Here is a 20254-nt window from a genome sequence, read left to right on the forward strand (position 1 = left end):
TTGGTATGTTGTGTTGGGTTTTAAAAGGTTAACATTTTGGTTCCCTTGGTTTGATAGCCCCACTTGGTTCCCTCCCCACCTAAGGTTAGCTTGATCACACCATCCCAGGTTATAAGTGTTTGAGTAAGGGTTATATCCTCTTTCCTTGCATAATTCACCATGTAACACCCCTAACATGTATTCATCGCCAAAATAGGGTTATGAAGTATTACCGGAGATTTCAATTCAAAATGATCAAAAATTTAAAACATTTAATTCACATCATCAATCATAGAAAAACCAATCAAACACATACATATTGTCCCTTATTCGAGCCCTCGAGGCCCTAAAAATACATTAGAAACAAATTGAGATTAAATCAGGAACATATAGAATTTTTCGAAAAAAGGTAATAATTTTCAAACTACAGGGGTCACACTGTCGTATGGCCAAGCCGTGTGACTCACACGGCTGAGACACACACCCGTGTCTTAGGCCGTGTGGACATTCGAAGTAGGGGCACACGGCCATGTCCTAGCCTGTATCCGTGCCCGTGTAACTCTCTGACTCAACCGGTAAATTCTTAATTGATACTAAATTTGTGCATACATACGAATAGGTCATTTCCAATCCCTTTTTCTCACCCATTCATGCATCTACCGACAATCAATTTTCCACATATAAACAAGCCTTCAAATTTCACTAAAACATGCATAATCAAGCTATCCAAATAAGGTACATAAGCATACACCCAATATGCCTAAAAGGCACCTCAATCACCACAATTAAACATATATAACCATATGCATAGTTTGGCCAAAAGTTCAAGTAACATATAACTAAGTTTATGCCAAAACTTACCACTTTGTTTACCAATAAAATTCACACCAAAAGTACCTAATATGCTATTTAACACCTAGCACCATTAGCCATATATGTCATTTATAACTATTATACCAAATCACCATATTCAAATATATCAAAAGATAATTTACAACAAACATGTTAAACTACCATTTTAACTTCCATCATATAGTTATCATAAACACCAAAACAACAACCATTACAAGGCCAAATATATATATGCCAACTTAACACAATTTCATCATTCAAAATACCAAATTTACAAGCCAAAACATAATGGCTACAACATCAACCAAAACACCTATACATGTCACTATAAACAAGACTTAAAAACGTCAAAATCTACCGATATCATCGATGGATAGTGTGATAGGTCTCCGACGCCTTTCCAACCCAAACGAGCTTCCGATCAACTACAAAACATAGAGAAATAAACACAAGGTAAGCACGTTATGCTTAGTAAGTTTGTAGCATATAATCTATACTTATCAATACGTTGCATAATCTTAAATTACATATGTATCAATTCAACATAAGAATAAATTATTCATAAACTTAATTCAAGTGAATTTATACTTCTTATTACCATGGATATCACATACTTACTACATTCCATAGTAATAAGGTAAATTGCATCGATAATTCTTACCGAAGCTCACACAAATAAAGTCATGATGGTTGTACCAACCCTTTTCATAGCTCGATAGCTGAAGTTATCCCATTTCCCTGCCCAATAGCCGAAGCTATCCCTTTTCATTATTTGATGGGCATCATCATCCTTTTTCATTGTTGATGGTCGTCACCATCCCCTTTCATAATTTGATAGTCGAAGCTATCCCTTTTCACAAATCGATAACCAAAGCTATCTGTTTTCAATGTTCGATGGTCATCACCATCCCATTTCATTATTGATGGTGTCACCATCCCTTTTTCATAATTTGATAGCTGAGGCTATCCCTTTTCATTATTTTGATAGCCAAAGCTATCCCTTTTCATTAGCCGATGATAGTTGATAAGCCATTGGATTTTTCCACCGAAACACCATTTGATATTATATAAAATAATAGCAGTTAAAACATAATTTAAAACACTATTTAAACATACAAACTTACCTCGACGATAAACGTAGAAATGTAGTCGATTAATCCGAAGCTTTTTCTTTGCCTCGATCTAGAGCCATACATGGCCTATCTTGATCTAAATGAATAAATTTAATCAATTTAATAACTATTCTATTCAATTCAATCCAAATTCATATTTTGGAAAAATTACACTTTTGCCCCTAATGTTTTCATTTCTTTACAAATTAGTCCTTAGGCTCGTAAAATGAAATTCATGCAATTTCATTGCTACCCAAGCCTAGCCAAATTTCATACAAGCTTGTAACAGCTCACACATTTCATTATTTCATAAATTACACCATGAATATTTCACTTTTTTCAATTTAATCCCTAATTGACAAATTCATCAAAAATCAATTAACAAAAGTTGTTTATCTAACAACAAGGATTTATTCTCTACCATAAAACTTCACAAACAACATGAATTCACTCATGGAAAAAATTTAATCTTTTAAGAGTTTCCAAATTAGCCACTAGGTTAGCTAGATTAAGCTACAACGACTCCAAAAACATAGAAATTATTAAAAACGGGACAAAAATCATACCATGCAAGCTTTGGAAGGTTGGCCGAATATGCAAGCTTCTCTAGTGGCTTTTTCCTCTTAAAATTTATGTGGATGGTGCATTAGAGAATATGATACCATCTTTTACTTATTTTTGTTTTAATTTATTTATGAAATTACTAAAGTAACATTTACTATTTACTTTAAAAATCATTAAAAAGATGTCCATAAGAGTCCACTTAATAAAAAATGGTTTATTTACAACATAAACCCTCTAACCATTTAATTTCATAGCTATTCAATCCCTTTAGCTTATAGAACTCAAATTTTGCACCTTTTGCAATTTAGTCCTTTTTATCGAATTAAGCAAACAAATAAAATTTTCTTAATGAAATTTTTATACAATATTTCTAACATGTTGTAGACATTAAAATAATAAAATTAACATTTTTACGTCAAATTTGTGTCCCAAAACCACTGTTCTGATTTCACTAAAAACGAGTTGTTACACACCTCCATATGGTTGCCCTCATCGTCATGTCCTACACTAAAATGGGTTAGATTTGGTTGGTTTTGGACTTGCACTTTGGTTGTATTCATCTCCAATTTATTTAACCTTTTGAGGACTTGTTGATACTTATCCTCGCTACACACAACATTAGTTGCCGCTTGTTTGTCTCGATATGTGAATCGTTCATTTGGCCACATGTAAGAGTTGATTGCCATGTCATCAATGAGTTGAAAAGACTTGATGTAGGTTTTGGACATGAATGCTCCTGCGGATGCTCCATCAAAACTAAGAGTGTAAGTTCCTGTCAAGTCCATTGTAGAAGACTTGAAGTTGCAGCCAATCTTGTAGACCATGGTATGGGAACTTGCACAGCATTAACTTAAAGTGCTCTCATGCCTCATATAATGACCTCCCTTCCAATTGTTAAAAATTCATAATATCTATATGAAGTTTCATGGCCTTTCTCGAGGGAAAATACTTTTCCAAAAACTTGCTCACTAGCTCATCTCAAGTGTTGATTGAATCTATCGGTTGTGAATCTAACCACATAAAAGCATCGTCAATAAGAAAGAAAGGGAATAATCAAAGACGTATAGCGTCATCGGATACCCTATTATACTTGAAAGTATCACAAATGGTTAGAAACTGCTTAAGGTGTTGATTTGGATCTTTATTCATTCATCTTCAAATTTGAAGGTTTGATTGTATCGTTTGGATCATGGCCGATTTAATTTTGAAGTTATTAGCATGCGATTAATGCTACCTCGAACAGCATCTAAGTTAGGCATCACGTAGTCGCGCAAAGTTCTTTCCTCCATGGGTAGTTATGGTGGTGGTTGGAGCTCTCCTAGTAGATTTGCAACAGGTTGCTCTCTCAGTGGAAGTGGGATGTCTCTAGGGTGTTGTGCCCTTCTTGTGTGTGAGATTGTATGTTCTGCTTCTAGCTCAAATGGTAAGACTGCTGGAACGTCGGCACCCCTACAGCACAACGGAAAAATAAAACATTTGACGATTTTAACCATGGATCCATGTGTGAGGAACGAGTCGGGGTGAAATAAAGGTTTTGAAATTACCGAATCTTTATTCTGAGTAGACAGAGATGCCTCGACAACGAGTAATCTGATCTACTATCGAACCAAGCCATAATCTATCGTGACTGTGGCCTTTACATAATCCACCCAGTCGACAATGAACGAAAGGAATCCCCAAAACTGTTTTGGAAAAGACTTTGCTTTGATGGCTGCTAGACCCACCAAGCAAAGAAAAAATAGGATTTTATATCTATTTTTAGGGTTTTTAGAAATTAAATCAATATAACAATGTTTTTAAACTGAAAATTATAATTACATTAATTATAATAATGATTTTGGTAAACTATATATTTATTTGAATTTATATACGAACCAAATTCATGTTCTTATTAAGCGTACAACAACCTTGTACATATAATGTATTCGATATTTGATTACCCAATTAAATTAATTCTATAATTAATTTAATTCAAGCGACAACCAAACACAATACCAACTATATTTTATTCCGTTCATTTCAACTATAGGGTGTGACCCTGTAGGTTCTTGTAACGTTAGCAGTAATACTAGAATGATTCCAATGTTACAAACAATGAGTCGCACCTAGTAATGCATCATTGCTACCTAAGTTACAAGAAATCATGATTCGACATAACCTTTTTATAATTAACCTTTCATGCAATAATCCTTAAGTCCTTTATCTCTGGATTGGACACAAGTCATGGAATAGTCACACTTGCATAGTCCATTCCATGTTCCTTGATATCTTAAGTAGACTATGATATACAAATAAGTATGACATCTCATATCAGCTTATTTAAGCATGGCCATGCATTTCTAGTCTCACTCAATCAAGTGACCTAAGATATTACTCCCATTATGTAGGAGGGACTTATCCTATATCGATCAACCATATTCCTCTACACAGATCGTGGTATATCCAACGTCAGCCTTTATAGAACAACCAGTTACGGTGTACGTTTGACTGTATCAAAATATACAACTCATGATGTTGGGATTATGATGATCTCAAGTATGAGGATCATATACATATTAATCACTATGATAAATGTTGTGACAATTACATAATAATCCAAGAAACATACTCATAATGGGTCAGTCCAATATGTTGTTCTCTAACACACATATTCATGCATCGATTTTGACATTCCATATCAATGACAACTCTTTATCATCAATCAATTATATGTTAGTCTTAATGCATTATTGTTGTCCTAGCCAACAATAATACTTGACTAAGGACCTTTTAAGAATAATCATATTATTCTCAGGACATTATTATAAAACAGTTTATTTATACACACAAAAAAGAAACTGAAATAATAATGGTAACGCCTTATTTTAATAAACATGACAAATCAAGTATGTTATTACAACCATCTCATGATTGATCTTTGGGCATACTCTAACAAAGACACCATTACCGGTTCAAGTCATACAATGTTTCCTACAAGCACAAGAAATTGAAGAAATTAATTAACTTGGAAATAAAATAAAAAATAGAAAATAAGGTTGTATCTACAAATCCTACTTTGGCTACTTATCTCTACCTAAAAGTGTACACTAAAAATTACTCAATCTTACACCGTCTTACCTGGAAAAGGTGCCAACAACTTGACCTAACTTGTGTGTGCGTGTTCAAAATAAGGAATTTATGAAATCATTTAAAGTTTGAATTTTAACTGCAAGCATACAGTGTCAGTTGTAATATTTATAGTTCCAATAGAACATGAAATATTCCAAGGGGTCGAACCCAAAGGAAGAGGCGATCGAGCAATAACTAACATACACAATAGAGTCTAAGCGGCTACTAATACGATTTTATAGTATGGCAATTCATAACAAAATGAGTTTGTAAGAAAATCAAATATTCCACTCTAAGGGCTAAATTGCAAGAAATGTAAAACTAGAGGGACTATACAACAAATAACTAATGGGGGTTGGTTGGCTTCGATGTGGTTCACAAAATCTCAAGCTAGGGACATAAATTGGGTAAATTACGAAGTGGCTCTATTTTATCTTCAGATTTTAATTTTACCAAATTAGACGAATAAGGTTTGGTTTATCTTCTGATCTCGCCGGTTAATCCGAGACTAATGAACGGGTGCACGACAAGATTACCTTCCGGTCTCACTTTATCTTGATATTCCCTTAGGGGCATCACTACCTAATTTCTCAATTCTATTCAAATTAATCCAATTTGTTACAATTTATTCCTTTGTCCAAGGGGTTTTAGATTACCAACATCTCCATCAGCCAACCTCCTTAAAGGTTTAGTTACACATGCTCAAAGTAAAGAAAATAGACATAACAATGGAAAACAAGGCAGACATGAAAATAAATCTTGAGAAAAATATAAAAGTTGAGATTTTTATGCAAGAAAACTTAAATAGCATGAAACCAAAAGAATTTAACAAGAAAATCTAAAGTAAGAAACATAAAAAGAAACAAGTTTTAACAGGTTTAAAGTAAATTAAATTGAAATACATTAAACTAAAGCTTAAAGAGTCTTGAAAGTAAGGTACAGGGACTAGAAATGTAAATAAACCTTAGCTACAGTAATAACTAACTTACCTAACACTAAGAACAACAAGAACAAGAAGTAAATGCAAAAAATAAACTCTAATCTAAGGTAGAAGAGAAAAATAAAAACCTTAGAAAAGTGGAGAGAAAAACTAAAGAAAACCTAGAGAAAACTAAACCTAAAATTAAGCTAATGTGTGTCTCTCTCCTCCTTGGCAAATTTTGGTTGTTTTGAAGTGTATTATGATTTTTCGTTGCCAAAAAGGCCCCTACACGAGCCTTATGTGATTAGTGGGCCAGGTAGATAAAGACTGCCCTTTTTGTCTAAGGTTATCCCCTAACGAAGGTGATATCGTGATTACCACGAAAAGGATATTGCAATATCTCAGGCAATATTGAAACTTTGGGTCTTCCTTGGGAGGTGGATATTGCGATACCCAAAAAGGATGTCGTGATACCACTGACGGGATCTTTGGTCTTCTATACTGTCGGAGGTAATACAATTCAAAGGGTTGGATATCGCGATACCCTTGCCCTAGGAGCCGTTCTCGCTTGTTTTTGGCCTCCGACACATCCCTACATCACTTAAACACACGTTAGGACCCTAATGACACTATCGACCAATTTGGGTCAAAAATAGATAAAAAGGAGACATTTTCACTTATTAATCGAAAATACGAAAATAACGAAAAACTATACTAAAAACTCTATTTTGCTCGAGAAAAAGTTCCTTTAGGGCATCGAAAAAGACCAATTTGCCACATCTATTTGTGGTATATCAACTTCGTAACTTGGCTTCTAAGAAATCATTGTTCACATAGTATTTTGCTTTTAGTACTCATGCCACCAACTAAGACGAATTACACACTAATCGCCATCCCTACTAGGGCAAAAGCCATGTTAAATTTTGCCAGATTGCGAAACCCCATGCCTCCCTCCTACATCCTTTAAATCACAAAGATCTCCCCAAGAACACAAATGAATACCACGCTGCAAATGAGAATATTTTTTAAAATGTTTTTAGAATATAAATTTTTTTATATTTTTAAATTAATTGTTAATGTGGCGTTATGCAATTAATGGTAGCATACTATTGTGCTACTTGTCTTAACTTCATTGGTTTTTGAAATGCCACATCATCACATTTTAAGGAGTCAAAAATTACATTAAGAAGTACTCCCTAAGATCAAAATTGTTCATAAATTGGGTAGGCTGGACTAGAGGGTGAGCTCATACATAGTATCAATATCATATGAAAAAAAATTATACAATATCTATAATATATATTGACACAAATTTTGAGAAATTTTTGAATTGACCGGTATACCCTTTGTTGTTAATTTTTTTATTGATCTTGTAATTTTAAATGTATTTTATTATTTATAAAAAAATTATCACACTTATAAATAAGAGTTTAACTTTATTAAAATATTTGATTAAGTAAATTTATTTGATAAAAACATTTATCATATTTATTGATTCTCTTAAAAACCTTTGTTAAATAAATTTACAGAACACCACATAAAAAATGTTAAAATTTATATTTTATATGTAAAATATTACTATTTTCATTAACTAGAAAAGTAAAAAAAGAAAGTTTTTTATTAGTTTAGTTTTGAATATTAAATATTTCATTTATAAATTTTTTTTACAAATAATACGTTGAGATAACCCAATATTATATTTTATATTTATATTAATTATATATTATCTAAAAATTCTTATGGTTAATTGTATTAATTAATAATTTAAAAAAATGAAATAATAAAATTGAAAAAGGTATTAATTTACAAGATTTCAATTTTTTTACACAAGCTTTAATAATAATTAATAATTTTTATATCATTAAAGTATTTGAAGCATTGAAATAATTTATATTTTTTAATTAAGCATATTACTTTGAGTAATATTACTTCAATTACATAAAGTAAAACTATAGTTTAATCAATTATAAAACATAAACACAAAAAATTAATTATAAAACATAAACACAAAAAATAACGTACAACATATGTGACACTAAAAACTAGTATTAGAAAAAATCATATTATAAACTTTAAAATGGGTTAAGTTGAAATCCGCTCTTCAATTCAAGAGCTTTGAAGCTAACCCATATTTTAAAGGGGTAAATATTTTTCCAATCCCATTTTGGATAAACTTTTGAGCTTCAACAGGTACCCAACCTTAAAAACATCTAGCTAAGACTCTAGTTCAAGCTTAAGCTCGGTTTATAACCGGAATCAACTAGAAATTAAATTAAATTATTTAAACTCAACCCAATTAAGCTTTCCTTCCATGATTTGTTCATATACAAATGTTTTTGGTATAACAATAAAAAGGTTAATACATTTATAAATAATAATAATAATAATAAACCCTCAATTACGCACATACTCTAATCGAGTATACTCGAACTCAGCTTACTCAAGATTGACTTAGAAAATAACCAAATCAAATTTATACTTCTATAAAGTCGAACTCAATAGCTTGTAAGTACATGTATATCTCATTTACGCCCCTAATAACAAAGCTAATTCCATAATGCAACTGGACATTATTTAGGCATCGTGAACCTAATTCTTACAGAAACGAAAAGTGATCACACATGTTGCTTCTTCGAACAAAAACTAATTCTTTTTCAGAAAATAAAAAATCAATCAATTGCCTATGCTACTCAAATATGCTGTACAACAATTTGCCTACAAAAGAGAGGTTAGAGGATTTACATGGAATGTACATAGTAAGTGGAGGTTGTCAATCATCAAGGCGTTGGATCTCACCCATCATTATACGGTTGCTGGTGACTTTGAAACCCAGTAGAGCAGGATCAATCTGTCTTCCCTTTTTCCCTTTCTTCTTGCCACTTCGTCCAGCTTGTGTTGCACCATCAGAAGGTTCCAAAGAAGTGCTGTTAGCTGCCTCAGTCCCACGAAGAACCGGCTTCTTTAGAATCTCAATGAATGATGCTTCAGACACTGCAGCATCATTGCAAGATGAGGTCCTCCTAAAACGGACGTCTTTCTTGCTAGATGCCTGAGTTTCTACACTCCTCATCGTTCCTAGATTCGCCACCGTCCCCTGTCTTCCTTCTGAATAAATCAAACACAAGATCCAGTGAATACAAGTGAAGAAAATGTCATTCCATCTTTTGTATAACTAGAGAAAGAGATATAAAATCGTACCATCAGAAGTTGCAAGGCTAGCAGAATTATTCTGATTAACAAATGACAGTGAGCTTTGATCAGAAAAGACATCCTGGGATGAAGAAACCCGTGGCACAGGTGGGCATTTCTGTGGAACTTTGTCAAGCCCCTTTGGCAGCATTGAAGGTAACCTATCAATAACAAGAGGATCTTTATACAGCTTTGCAAATAAAGTTCAAAAAAGCCAAGTCAAATGCTAATAGGGAGATGTATCATAGATGTGTAAATTATCAAACCAAGAACACAACAAAATCAACACAAAATATCCAGTATTGACTCCTACCCATTGTCGTAGCAGCAAATTTAGTCATGATAATGGACATTAAATAGTAGTCTCTTATATAAACCATTTAGTAAAAGAACCACACCTATCATTAGAAGCATCTTCTCCAGCTGACTTATCTACTCCAATTTCATACCCATACAACCTGCCACTTCCATCTGCACCATTTCACATTTAAGATTTAATTCATATAATAAACAGACATTTACCTAAGTTGAAAAAGGAATAAAAAAATAGTTTGGCAGATTACCGGTTCCAAGAGAACTATGCCGGCTATGGATGCCACTTGGTAGGTCACCACAGTCCAAGGTTGCCTCTACTTGTTCTAATACATTGTCCTCAGACCCTGACACAGAACCATTCCTATTACTCATGCCTTTCATTCCATTTTCTTTGTCTTTTCCTTCCAGTTCTGCTATTTCTATATCCACAGCTGATTTTCCCATCAAGCTAGCATCTACATAGCTACTACGAGAAGGATCTTCAATGCCCAACAAGAATGACTGCTCTTCTGCAAATGAGCCAAAATTGGCTTTAAGAGGCAATCTTTCACAGTTAACCATGTGGTTGGCAGATGCGCTTGGAGCAACTCCAAACAAATGATCTTGCAACAAGGCACTTGAATTAGAATTTTGAGGGCCTTCCGGAAACAAGTTGTTCACATGAACTTCCTGATTTGGAAAATGATTAAAAGGAAAATTGGAAGTTTGTTGCTCAGAAACAGGCCAAAAGGTTTCCCGCCCTCTGGAAGATGAAGTAGAATTCTGACGATCGATTTCTGATGATTGCATAGATTGAATACCAAGTTTTTGGTAAAGAAGGTCCATTAAAGCCTTCTTAGAGTTTTCATTAACCCCTCCAGCTGATGCCCAAGCACTTGAATCAACTTCAGACTCCCTTCTTTGCAGTTCTGCTTCAAGATTTAATTGTGGTATCTCTTTTGCAGTCCAACTATTTTCTAGCTGCCCATTTTTCCTAGCATGGAAGCTCTCCATTGCACCAGGATGAGAAGCATATACATTGCCTAAAACTTGCTGGTAAAAAGAGGGGTTACCTGAAGAAAATGGATCCAGTTGGTTGTTGGAGTGCATATAAAGATGTTCGGCTAGATCTAGAGAATTTGCATTGTCTACTTTCATTCCAGGAGCAGCTACAGGAAGGGTCAACCTGCCAAATGCTGTGGAGTTGGGGTCAAAAATCCCTCGCTCTGGTAGGTCCTGCAAAGCATGATTCTGCTTAAGATTGCAGATATGCTCTTCAAGAGATGATAGCCTCTGCTGGTAAAGATCTGAAGCATTCAACCCTACAGATTGAGCCTGATGATGACTGCTAGGGTTCCCAACAAACTGACCAACATCATCTACAGACAATGAACCGGCAAGTCTTCTATCCCCCTCCATTCCTAATTGTTGCCTAAGTGCCATAGATAATTGCTGCGCTTGCAACTGTTCTTGTTGAAGACAAAGCTGATGCTCTGAAGGAAGCATATTGCCATACTTTGCCTGTGACATGAAATCCAAAAACTCAGCCTGCTGCCCTTGGAGTGCACCATGGTTAATCTTCACTTGGATGATCTGCTCCAGCGATGAATCCAGGTGCCTTGAAGCATGAGGATTCTGTTGCAATTCAGCAAGGAGATGCCTTCGTAACTGGACCTGATCGATTATGTTGCCTCTAGCAGCATCAAATATGTGCTGACCATAACCAGGATCAGGCATCTGATGCTGCAGCAATTGATCACAAAGCAATTGCTGAGCTTGAGAATGTGGCAGCTGTAGATGTTGCTGCTGCTCCTGTAACAATTTAATTTGGTGGTGACGAAGCTGCTGCTGCCGCTGAAGTTCCAACTGCTGCTGCTGCTGCAGCTGTAGTTCCAACTGCTGCTGCCGCTGTAACTCTAGCTGCTGCTGCCGCTGTAGTTCCAGTTGCTGCTGTTGCCGCTGAAGTTCCAGCTGCTGCTGCCTCTGAAGTTCCAACTGCTGCTGCTGCTGCTGCTGCTGCTGCTGCTGCTGTCGCTTAAGTTCCAATTGCTGCTGCTGTCGCTGAAGTTCCAACTGCCACTGCTGTTGAAACTGAAGTTCCAAAAGGTGTTCCATATGAGGATCTGAATGATGGATTGATCTCTGGCGGTTGAGATTTTTGCTCAGCATAAGATCGAAACCCTGGACATGCTCCACATCAAATCCAGCTGAATATGGAAAGGGATGAGAGAAATGATTTTCCTCTTGAAGTGGCTCATTGGGCAGCTTTTGTGACATTAGCTGACGTAAAAGGCCAAAACTATTGTCTTCTTGCTCCTTGTGAGACGAGGGCCAACCACCAGTAGTTCCTAGATGAATGTTAGGGTTAGACAAAGCATTTCTTCTATAATCATCAGGCCAAGCCTCAGGAAAAGAAGTCTGTTCAGGGACTGTACGAACAACGCTGTGATCACTAAAGTTTGTCTCTCTATCAAGCCAAGGATCTAAAAACTGCCCCCTATCGCCGATGCTGGAAGCTATATTAGATGATTGAGAACACTTCAAACCAGATGGGCTCCTCAACTCAGACATCAACAAACCAAAGGGATGCAGCTCGTCATCTCGATGAGAAGGTATATTGGTTTTTGAAAATTCATCTGTAAAGGACAAATGGCTTGCAGGATTGCCAAAAGGACCTTGAACTTCACCAGAAATTTTAGAAGGATCAACCCCCGCACTTGTGGGCCTTCCATGAAAAATAATTTCTGTAGCACACAAGAGGAAAGGAAAGCATTATTAACAAACACAATAAATAACAAAATCGATAATAGGTCCAACCTATTAAACTTACCCTCTTCTTGAGCAGCAGCAAATTCATGGAGGCTTTGATCTTCAGAAGACTGATACTCAGAAGGATAACTTTGAGTAAGTCTTCTGAACTGAAAATCAGTTCCAGAAGTCTCAACAGCAGACAAAGACTGCTTATGGTCACATCCAACGTCAGACCCCTTAAATTCAGGAGCAGAAGCAGAAGTAGATATGGTCTCACCCAAGCTACCTTCAAAAGAATCGGGTAATTGCATTCTCATAACTGCACTACCACTGGATGCAGAACCAGAATTCATGCTTAGGTGTGGCATGACATCACCAAGTTCTTGGAAAGGAGATCCATCCTGAGCATCTGCCAATCGAACAGGCAAGTCTGTACCAAAATAACCTTGCTCAAACCATGAAATTATGTCAATTCCCAGATATGGTCCCTGAATTACCCCTTGAGGATCAAGATAGCACAAACTCAAATCCTCGGGAGGGATAACACTTTCCAGTGAATGTGCCTCATAATTTCCCTTAATATCTATCTGGTTATGGCTTAGTGTAGCCCGTAGTGATGAAAAATCAAATAGAGAGCCTGAGTCTTCAGGAAGCTCGCCACCCTCTCCAAAATGAATGGATGATTCCTTATCCTCCAACCTAGGTAGCTTTTGCATTTTCAAATCAGAGACTTGTCCTTTATCAATAGATTTTATATCATCAGCATCATTTACGGAGCCATCAATTTCCCCATCTGATATCAAAGCATGGGTTACACCTGTGTCAGATGGTAAAACACGTCTCTGCCCACCTTCTTTTGTACTATTTGTTTCTGCAAGGACAAGCAGAACAAATCAAGAGTATATTCTCAATGGACTGCTGGTAGTCGACAGCTAGAAATGATAGTTTCCTACCCTCGGTCACAATCATCTGTGAATCTAAGGCATAACATGTCCCAGCATGATTCCCTCGATAAATATTGTTTACAGCAGCATTCTCACCTGATTCAACACTATCCTCCCTGTTAAGTGTAGAACTTTGTTTCCCTCCACCTGAAATCACATTAGTAAGTTCCGGATTAGGACCAAACAGAAACAAAAAATCAGAATCTCAATCATATCTAGTTACTGGGCAAAACACTAAAAATCAGCATTTAACCCTTACTTGTGTCTCTAGCTGTGTTGTACAACACTCCACTGCTTGTAGCTTTTCCCTTCCATATATCTCCAAGGAGAGCCTGCAAGAATCAAGCAAGAAAATTAAATGCAACCACATAGAAGGATAAAGATGAATAGACTTTTATTCCATAAATCAGATTATAAGCTTGATACCTCTTCCTCTGCATCAGGAGGAACAAAAGCTAAAGGCTCAACAGTTTCTTTTTGAGTTATTGGTGATAAATGATCCATCTCATCAGGTACAGTGAGAAAATTTGGAGCAGTCTTTTGCTTGCGGTAAATATCAAGCAGTTTTCCTCTAGGGTAGCAATATGTGTTAAATGATTTGTTTTTGTCCAGAGGACAAGATCCAATGACAGAAGCAGATTTTGGCCTCCCAATTTGTAGGCTTACATTAGCATTTGATCTACCTCGTCCTGCTGCAAACCGCACAGTTGATACCTCCACTCGTCCCCTCTCTAAACCAAAACCTGGAGCACTGTGATGAGAAGCAGCCCCACCTGCATGAATTTCCAAACGATGTCGTGGTCTCCACTTATCACGAGAATCATTGTCACGCTCAGAAGCTATGCGCCCCCCACTTACAAAAGCTTGTTTGTCAGTAAGGGCTTCTTCCTTATCAGCTTCTGTCCTCTTCTCAGTTCGAGAATCCTTTTCTTTGTCTTCAGGACCCCATCTTGAAGACCACTTGTTGTCTCTTCGAGATTCATGTCCTGAACCACGACTATTAATATCATTCCATCTCTCTGAAGAAGTAAGCTTGTTTTCAGAAACATCCCTCATCGATGAAATATCTGCCCGACGGTCTTCTTTTCGGCGATCCCTTCGGCCAAGTAAGCTCGTTTCTCTCTCCTCTTCACGCCAACGGCGACTGCTTTCAAGATCAACTGCAGTCTTCCTCCGGTCTTTCTTCTCCTGAGACGCATCCAGACGCCAACTATCTTTCAGATTGGAATCACCAGAGGTTCTATGGGACAACGAATTTGTGGCTCTTATATCCTGTTAGAGTAAGTAAATTATACCACAGAAAGGATACAAACCAAAATGAGAATTTGTCATAACATAAAGTCAAATATAAATTTGTAATCAGCATTCAGTGATAGATGCCAGTCTAATTTAGTTTTACGTGATCAGATATACTTTTTACCCAAACTTTCGCTCCATAAAGGTAAATAAAACTAGAGATCAACACATTAAACCCTCGTATGGAAATGAACTAAGTACCATTATTAACAAGAGAAAATAGAGTTCCATACCCCAGATGTTCCAGTAGCTAACATCTTAGAATCAGATGGTTTAGAGTAAAGCCACTGTGGAGACAAAGGTATATTGCTCTCTGAAATTGCTTGATCTGCTAGGGAAAAAAGGTAAGATTTTACAACAAATGAGAACTTAGGCTTTTAAAATGCAAAAACATCAACATACGACAAATAGCATTACCTTTGGTGCCCTCAAGTAACCCCACGTGTCCTTTGTCCTCCAAGTTCCCATCCCACGCTTCACCTAAAAATAACAATATCTGAGATAATTAATACATAGGTTAATTTGGCAGAAATCATAACCTCAACTTTCAGCCTGTCTCTATGGAGTCCTAAAGTATCAAATTATTTGAGAACGAACTGCCAATTTTCCTAATTGAAATAGGTGATCCTTTCATTGAATTCAATCTGTCGAAATAATAAGAAGACATACTACAGTACCATATAAACTTCAACGTTGCAGTTTATATTTTGCAATAATTAAGATAAGCAACTAAACTAATCTTCTTGTTCTTTCATAAAAGTACTATCCATTGTCTGGTGCATCTAAATCGAAGGTTTAAGCTTAATATAATTCCACATAGAAACAATTGTGCACTTCCTTTTTTTTCTAATTATAATCTCTTACAACAACACAGTAAAAAGAAACAGAAGGTTTCAACAAAATCGAACGAGATCTTAGGGGCAAAAATAAATAAACCATGAACGAAATCTGAAATCTAGATTTAATAAATTAAACCAAACTAGTAAATTTCAAATAATGAAATATTCCGGAAGAAAAAAGAATAGAATAATAGGGGAAAACGAAGAGATTGAATTGAAATGGAAAGCAATACAATCAGCATGCAATAAGATAAAATTAGAGGAAACAATGAGACAAGTATTTGATCGGACAGAGGAAAGGGAAAAGAGAATGTAGAATACCTTTGAGAGAGGAGTGGTCGAAGCTGGTTTTGGAGGAGAGGAGATCATCAGGTAGATCTAATTTTCCGTCAGCCATCGAGAGAATATAAAAAGCAGAGATCGTAGCGGAGATACGGCGGCGTTTAAGATTCTGAAAAAAGGCAAAGGCAGAGAGAGAGAGAGAGAGAGAGAGAGAGAGAGAGAGATCAAATGGGTCGATGAGAGAAAAGGGTCTGAAGAGAGGAACGATTTTGCAGAGAGAGCGTGAGAGAGGAATTGCTAGGTTAACAATAGCTATTTTCTTTTAGTTATTTTTTAGCTTTGACAGAGATAGAGAAGGACCTTGAAAATTAAATAAAATACTATATAAATATCTATTAGATAGTATACTGCCATTTGTGGGTTTTGTTTATAATAAAGGGAGGGTTGATTCCTAAATAGCCCCTTAATTTTGCTATTTAATTTTTGTAATTTTTTGTGTTTTTAAGTTCTTAATATTTTAATTTGCACACTAATGTGCTCTTACTTTTTATCTTTATCTAAATTAATCCATAATATTTAATTTACAATAGTTTTGGTATGGGAGAAATTGTTTTTTTAAATAATTATTAAAAAATGAAATTCATCTTTGGAGTTACTTTCCCTTAATTCCTTTGGATGTAAAATTTGATTACACAAATATAAATTCTAATTTTTTTCTCTTCAAGTCATTTGCTTTTTCTATTTTGTTTTGTCCAACGGTGGTAGGTGTCAACTTCCAAGTTGGCTACCTCCTTTCTCTCTCTCCTACCAATTTTTCTTTCTTCTCCCCATTCACCCTATATGGCTTTTCTCTTTTTAGTTTGTAGATTTAGTTTGTGGGTATCTTTGTCATCTTTACAAGTTATTATAGATAGATGACGGTGTCTGTCGTCGTTGAAACTCTACCGGCCTCCAACAGTTTATCTTGGAAAGTGGGTGCCTATTTTCGTCAGCTTTTTAATTTGTTTCTGTTTTGAGATATTTCAGAATAATAAATAATTTTACAAGTCAATTTGGACTCGTGTTGCCTTAAGTTTTATATTTTTGTTTTCCATTGTTTAATAAGTCTTTTACTTTTAGAAGTTTTTGTCTGCTCCTATAGCACGTATTTTAGTCTTGTCTATGCATGTAGTCTTGCTTTTGCAAGTAATTTTAGGGATGGTTTTGTCATTTTCCTCTCCAATTTGGTGGATGCTCAGTTCTTTTTTTTTCCTGCCACTTTGGACTATCCAAGGCTAATTTCTTTAGTGTGAATGCTTGCAATCACTCCAAATATGTCGTGCTTGAGGTGTGACAGAGCCAATTGTTAATGTGTCATAATGTTCATTTGTTGTTGAGATTGAAGCCTTTTTTGTGTTGATGGAGCTTGTCTTTCATAGGGATGGCAAAACTCGAACCGCCCAATGAATTCCAAACTGATCCTCTCCAAATGGAGTGAATCTTTTTGTTTGAAAAGTGCATGGCGGGCAAGGTGGGGTGGATTCTTTTTTCTTTTGAATAGTGGGTATGGAGCGGTAAAAATGTATAAATATTTTATCCCTGCCTCAACCCACTCCACTATATAAAAATATCATTTTATCCTTGCATATATAAACTATTAAAAAGGTAAAAATGTAATAATGTAATATAGAAAATATATATTTTATGTTTAAATATTTTTTGAAGAAGTATGTTTAAATATTTACTTGACTTCAAAAAGATTGAAAATGTTAATGATAAGTTGTAACACCCCATACATGACCAAATCATCAAGTTAGAGCTATAAAGTGTCACATTCGTTGCTGGAGAAGCTACAATCAAACTACAAACAAATTATACCATTATATGATTAATTTCAATCAATACAATGTATTATTGTTTCTAGGTCTTAAATGAGCTTATGAAAGCTCTAACGCTAACCCGAGATCTACTTAGAACTAAACTGTAATATTTTTAAAAGTTCAGTTTAATGTCACGGCGTTAGGGGGTTCCTCGTCATGACGCAACATACTGACTAGGTCTCATCTCAACATCGCGTCATGGCATGGTGGCCTGATCTCATCACGACGACATACGATATATGCTCGACGTCGCGACGTCACAAACTATTTCTGCAAAATTGTTAATGAACATCAACCTGCAATTCCATTTAACCATTTCATACATCCATCTCATAAATTCAAACAACATTTGCAATCCTCAAACTTTTATTCATGAGCTACAAATTCATTATTCAATAATATACCAATACCATATGACCTATAGGTTAATTATCTAGTTTAATTCATTCAAAATCTTAAACATTCATACCTATTCACCAAAGTCATTGACAGTTGCAACATCTAACACAATTCAACCATAAATTGAAATCATATACATATTGCATTCAATTGGCCAATTTAATACATCAAAGTTCTATTTCAAAAGTGCATATTAACATAATCTTATACCAAAATTAACTCAACCTAGGTACATGTCATACTTAAGATAAAACAGGATTTATACAAACTTTGCTAAGTCGGGATTGCTTCTAGAATGCTATTAATTTGTCAAACCCTTGTTTGGCAAGCCGGTACTGTTTGGGAGATTGTGTTGGCAAGACCGCCTAAATCGCGAGGCTTAGACAAGATAACATTTGTAAACTTCATGGCGAAGTATTTCGCTGAACTTCTTCAAGTCTGCAAAATCTTACTTCGCGAATTGACGAGTTCTTTGCTGGGGCAAGGTCTGTAGACTCTTCCACAAATAAGTCTGTCACCCATATTTTAGTGTTGTTGTAGATGTAAGTATAGTAGTCAGTGGGACACGTTTAAGTTATTTAGCATCCTAGTGGAGGTAACGTGTCAATAACCAAGACACTTTGGGAGCCTCGTAGGATGTGATTAATTAGTGAAAATGTGTGAGAATAATTACTGATTAGAGTTTAACCCTGATAGGAACTTGGGTTAGAGATAGCTATAAATAGGATAACCTAGTATTTGAGAGAAGATTTTCATTTCATCTTCTCTATTAGACTTTGTTATCATCGAAGAAAAACCAGAAGTGTTATTTACCGTTAACTAAGGTTCTATCTGTCAAGCTTATAGAAGCTTTTGTCTCAAGATATCTACTAGTAAATTCTTAAATTCCTCTTTAAGTTTTCCACATAGAAAAGAAGTTGCTGTAAGAGTTGCTCTATAGGGTTTTCTTTTTAATACTGGATAGAAAGGAAACTTCTATCTGGGAACCATTTGCATGTCTACATATTCATGCTATTTCATTAAGCTTTGGTTATTTTTTATATTTAAAAATTTGTTTTATCATTTTAGCCAAAGAAATAGGAGAAGGTCCCAAAGTTAAAGGAAAAGAACTCGTTGAATATGAAAAGCTCTAAGTGAAGATTTCTAGTAAGTTCCTTTATACCTTGAGTCTGTTATTTGCATTATTTCGTTTAATCCTTCTTACTGTATACCCAGGTAAGTGGCTTTAACCTTTGGTCTTGGTACTTACATTAAAGAAGTCAATGCATGTACAGTTACAGTTAGTAAATTAAAAACAGAAGTCATGCATGTGCATGGGTATACATCCTCTCTCCTTGGTACACAAGCTTCGTATCCATAATGGTGTAAGAAGTTATCGAATGCTTGTTACGTATGATGATGAAAAGAAGACACAGGATATTATGTTTTGCCTCTGGTATGACACTTTGGTGTAAACTGTGACTAGTGAAAATCCAGCTTTACAAAGGAACACTTATGTGTTTAGAATACAAGGAGGGATGATGGAGGTACGGAGCTTATAACTGGTTAATAGTTCTAATGAGCAGTATAAAGATACCGGGAAATGTTTCTTCAGAAATAGGACTAAAAGCTAGCACAAGGAAGGGAGTATGCAGATAATAAAGGTGTGTATTGTGTCAAAACAAAGTGTGAACATTGCATGAATTGTAAACAGTACATTAAATAATCAAAAAGGGGTAATACGCCAAGGTGGCGTACCAATAGAGCTGTAAAACCTATATAAATAGGTCTCAAATTGCAGGTTGTGCCTGCCATTGGGCGAAGTCTGTTTGTGGAAGTATCCACTAGCAGATACTTCAGAATAGAAAGTGTTGTATTTGCCAGA

General features: G+C 35.5%; 1 protein-coding gene across 4 annotated transcripts; it reads right to left on the reverse strand.

The window, feature by feature from the left end:
• Positions 1-8996: 8996 nt before the first annotated feature.
• On the reverse strand, positions 8997-16536 carry LOC121202951 (uncharacterized). 4 transcript variants are annotated; one of them, XM_041101821.1, is made up of 11 exons: positions 16172-16536; positions 15429-15491; positions 15245-15339; positions 14142-14987; positions 13975-14047; positions 13725-13862; positions 12851-13642; positions 10290-12764; positions 10125-10197; positions 9736-9887; positions 8997-9642 (listed from the first exon to the last, which is right to left on the reverse strand). In XM_041101821.1, the coding sequence occupies exons 1-11, from the start codon at positions 16245-16247 to the stop codon at positions 9308-9310; spliced, it is 5118 nt and encodes a 1705-aa protein (XP_040957755.1). In that variant the 5' UTR covers positions 16248-16536; the 3' UTR covers positions 8997-9307. The 4 variants fall into 4 exon arrangements, with proteins under 4 accessions (XP_040957755.1, XP_040957757.1, XP_040957756.1 ...); XM_041101823.1 differs by having other exon boundaries at positions 13812-13862; positions 16172-16517; XM_041101822.1 differs by having other exon boundaries at positions 13812-13862; positions 15429-15497; positions 16172-16490.
• Between the last annotated feature and the right edge of the window lie 3718 nt (positions 16537-20254).

The sequence above is a fragment of the Gossypium hirsutum genome, chromosome D09, assembly GCF_007990345.1.
Source record: "Gossypium hirsutum isolate 1008001.06 chromosome D09, Gossypium_hirsutum_v2.1, whole genome shotgun sequence".
Lineage (NCBI taxonomy): Eukaryota > Viridiplantae > Streptophyta > Magnoliopsida > Malvales > Malvaceae > Gossypium > Gossypium hirsutum.

Excerpts from the sequence above, each read along its gene's own strand:
- LOC121202951 (XM_016813072.2), bottom strand. The coding sequence starts at position 16,247 with ATGGCTGACGGAAAATTAGATCTACCTGATGATCTCCTCTCCTCCAAA. Across the intron at positions 15,498-16,171 it reads CGACCACTCCTCTCTCAAAG|TTTTAGGTGAAGCGTGGGAT; the intron begins GTATTCTACATT and ends AGATATTGTTAT. Across the intron at positions 14,048-14,141 it reads CTCCTGATGCAGAGGAAGAG|GCTCTCCTTGGAGATATATG; the intron begins GTATCAAGCTTA and ends TGATTCTTGCAG.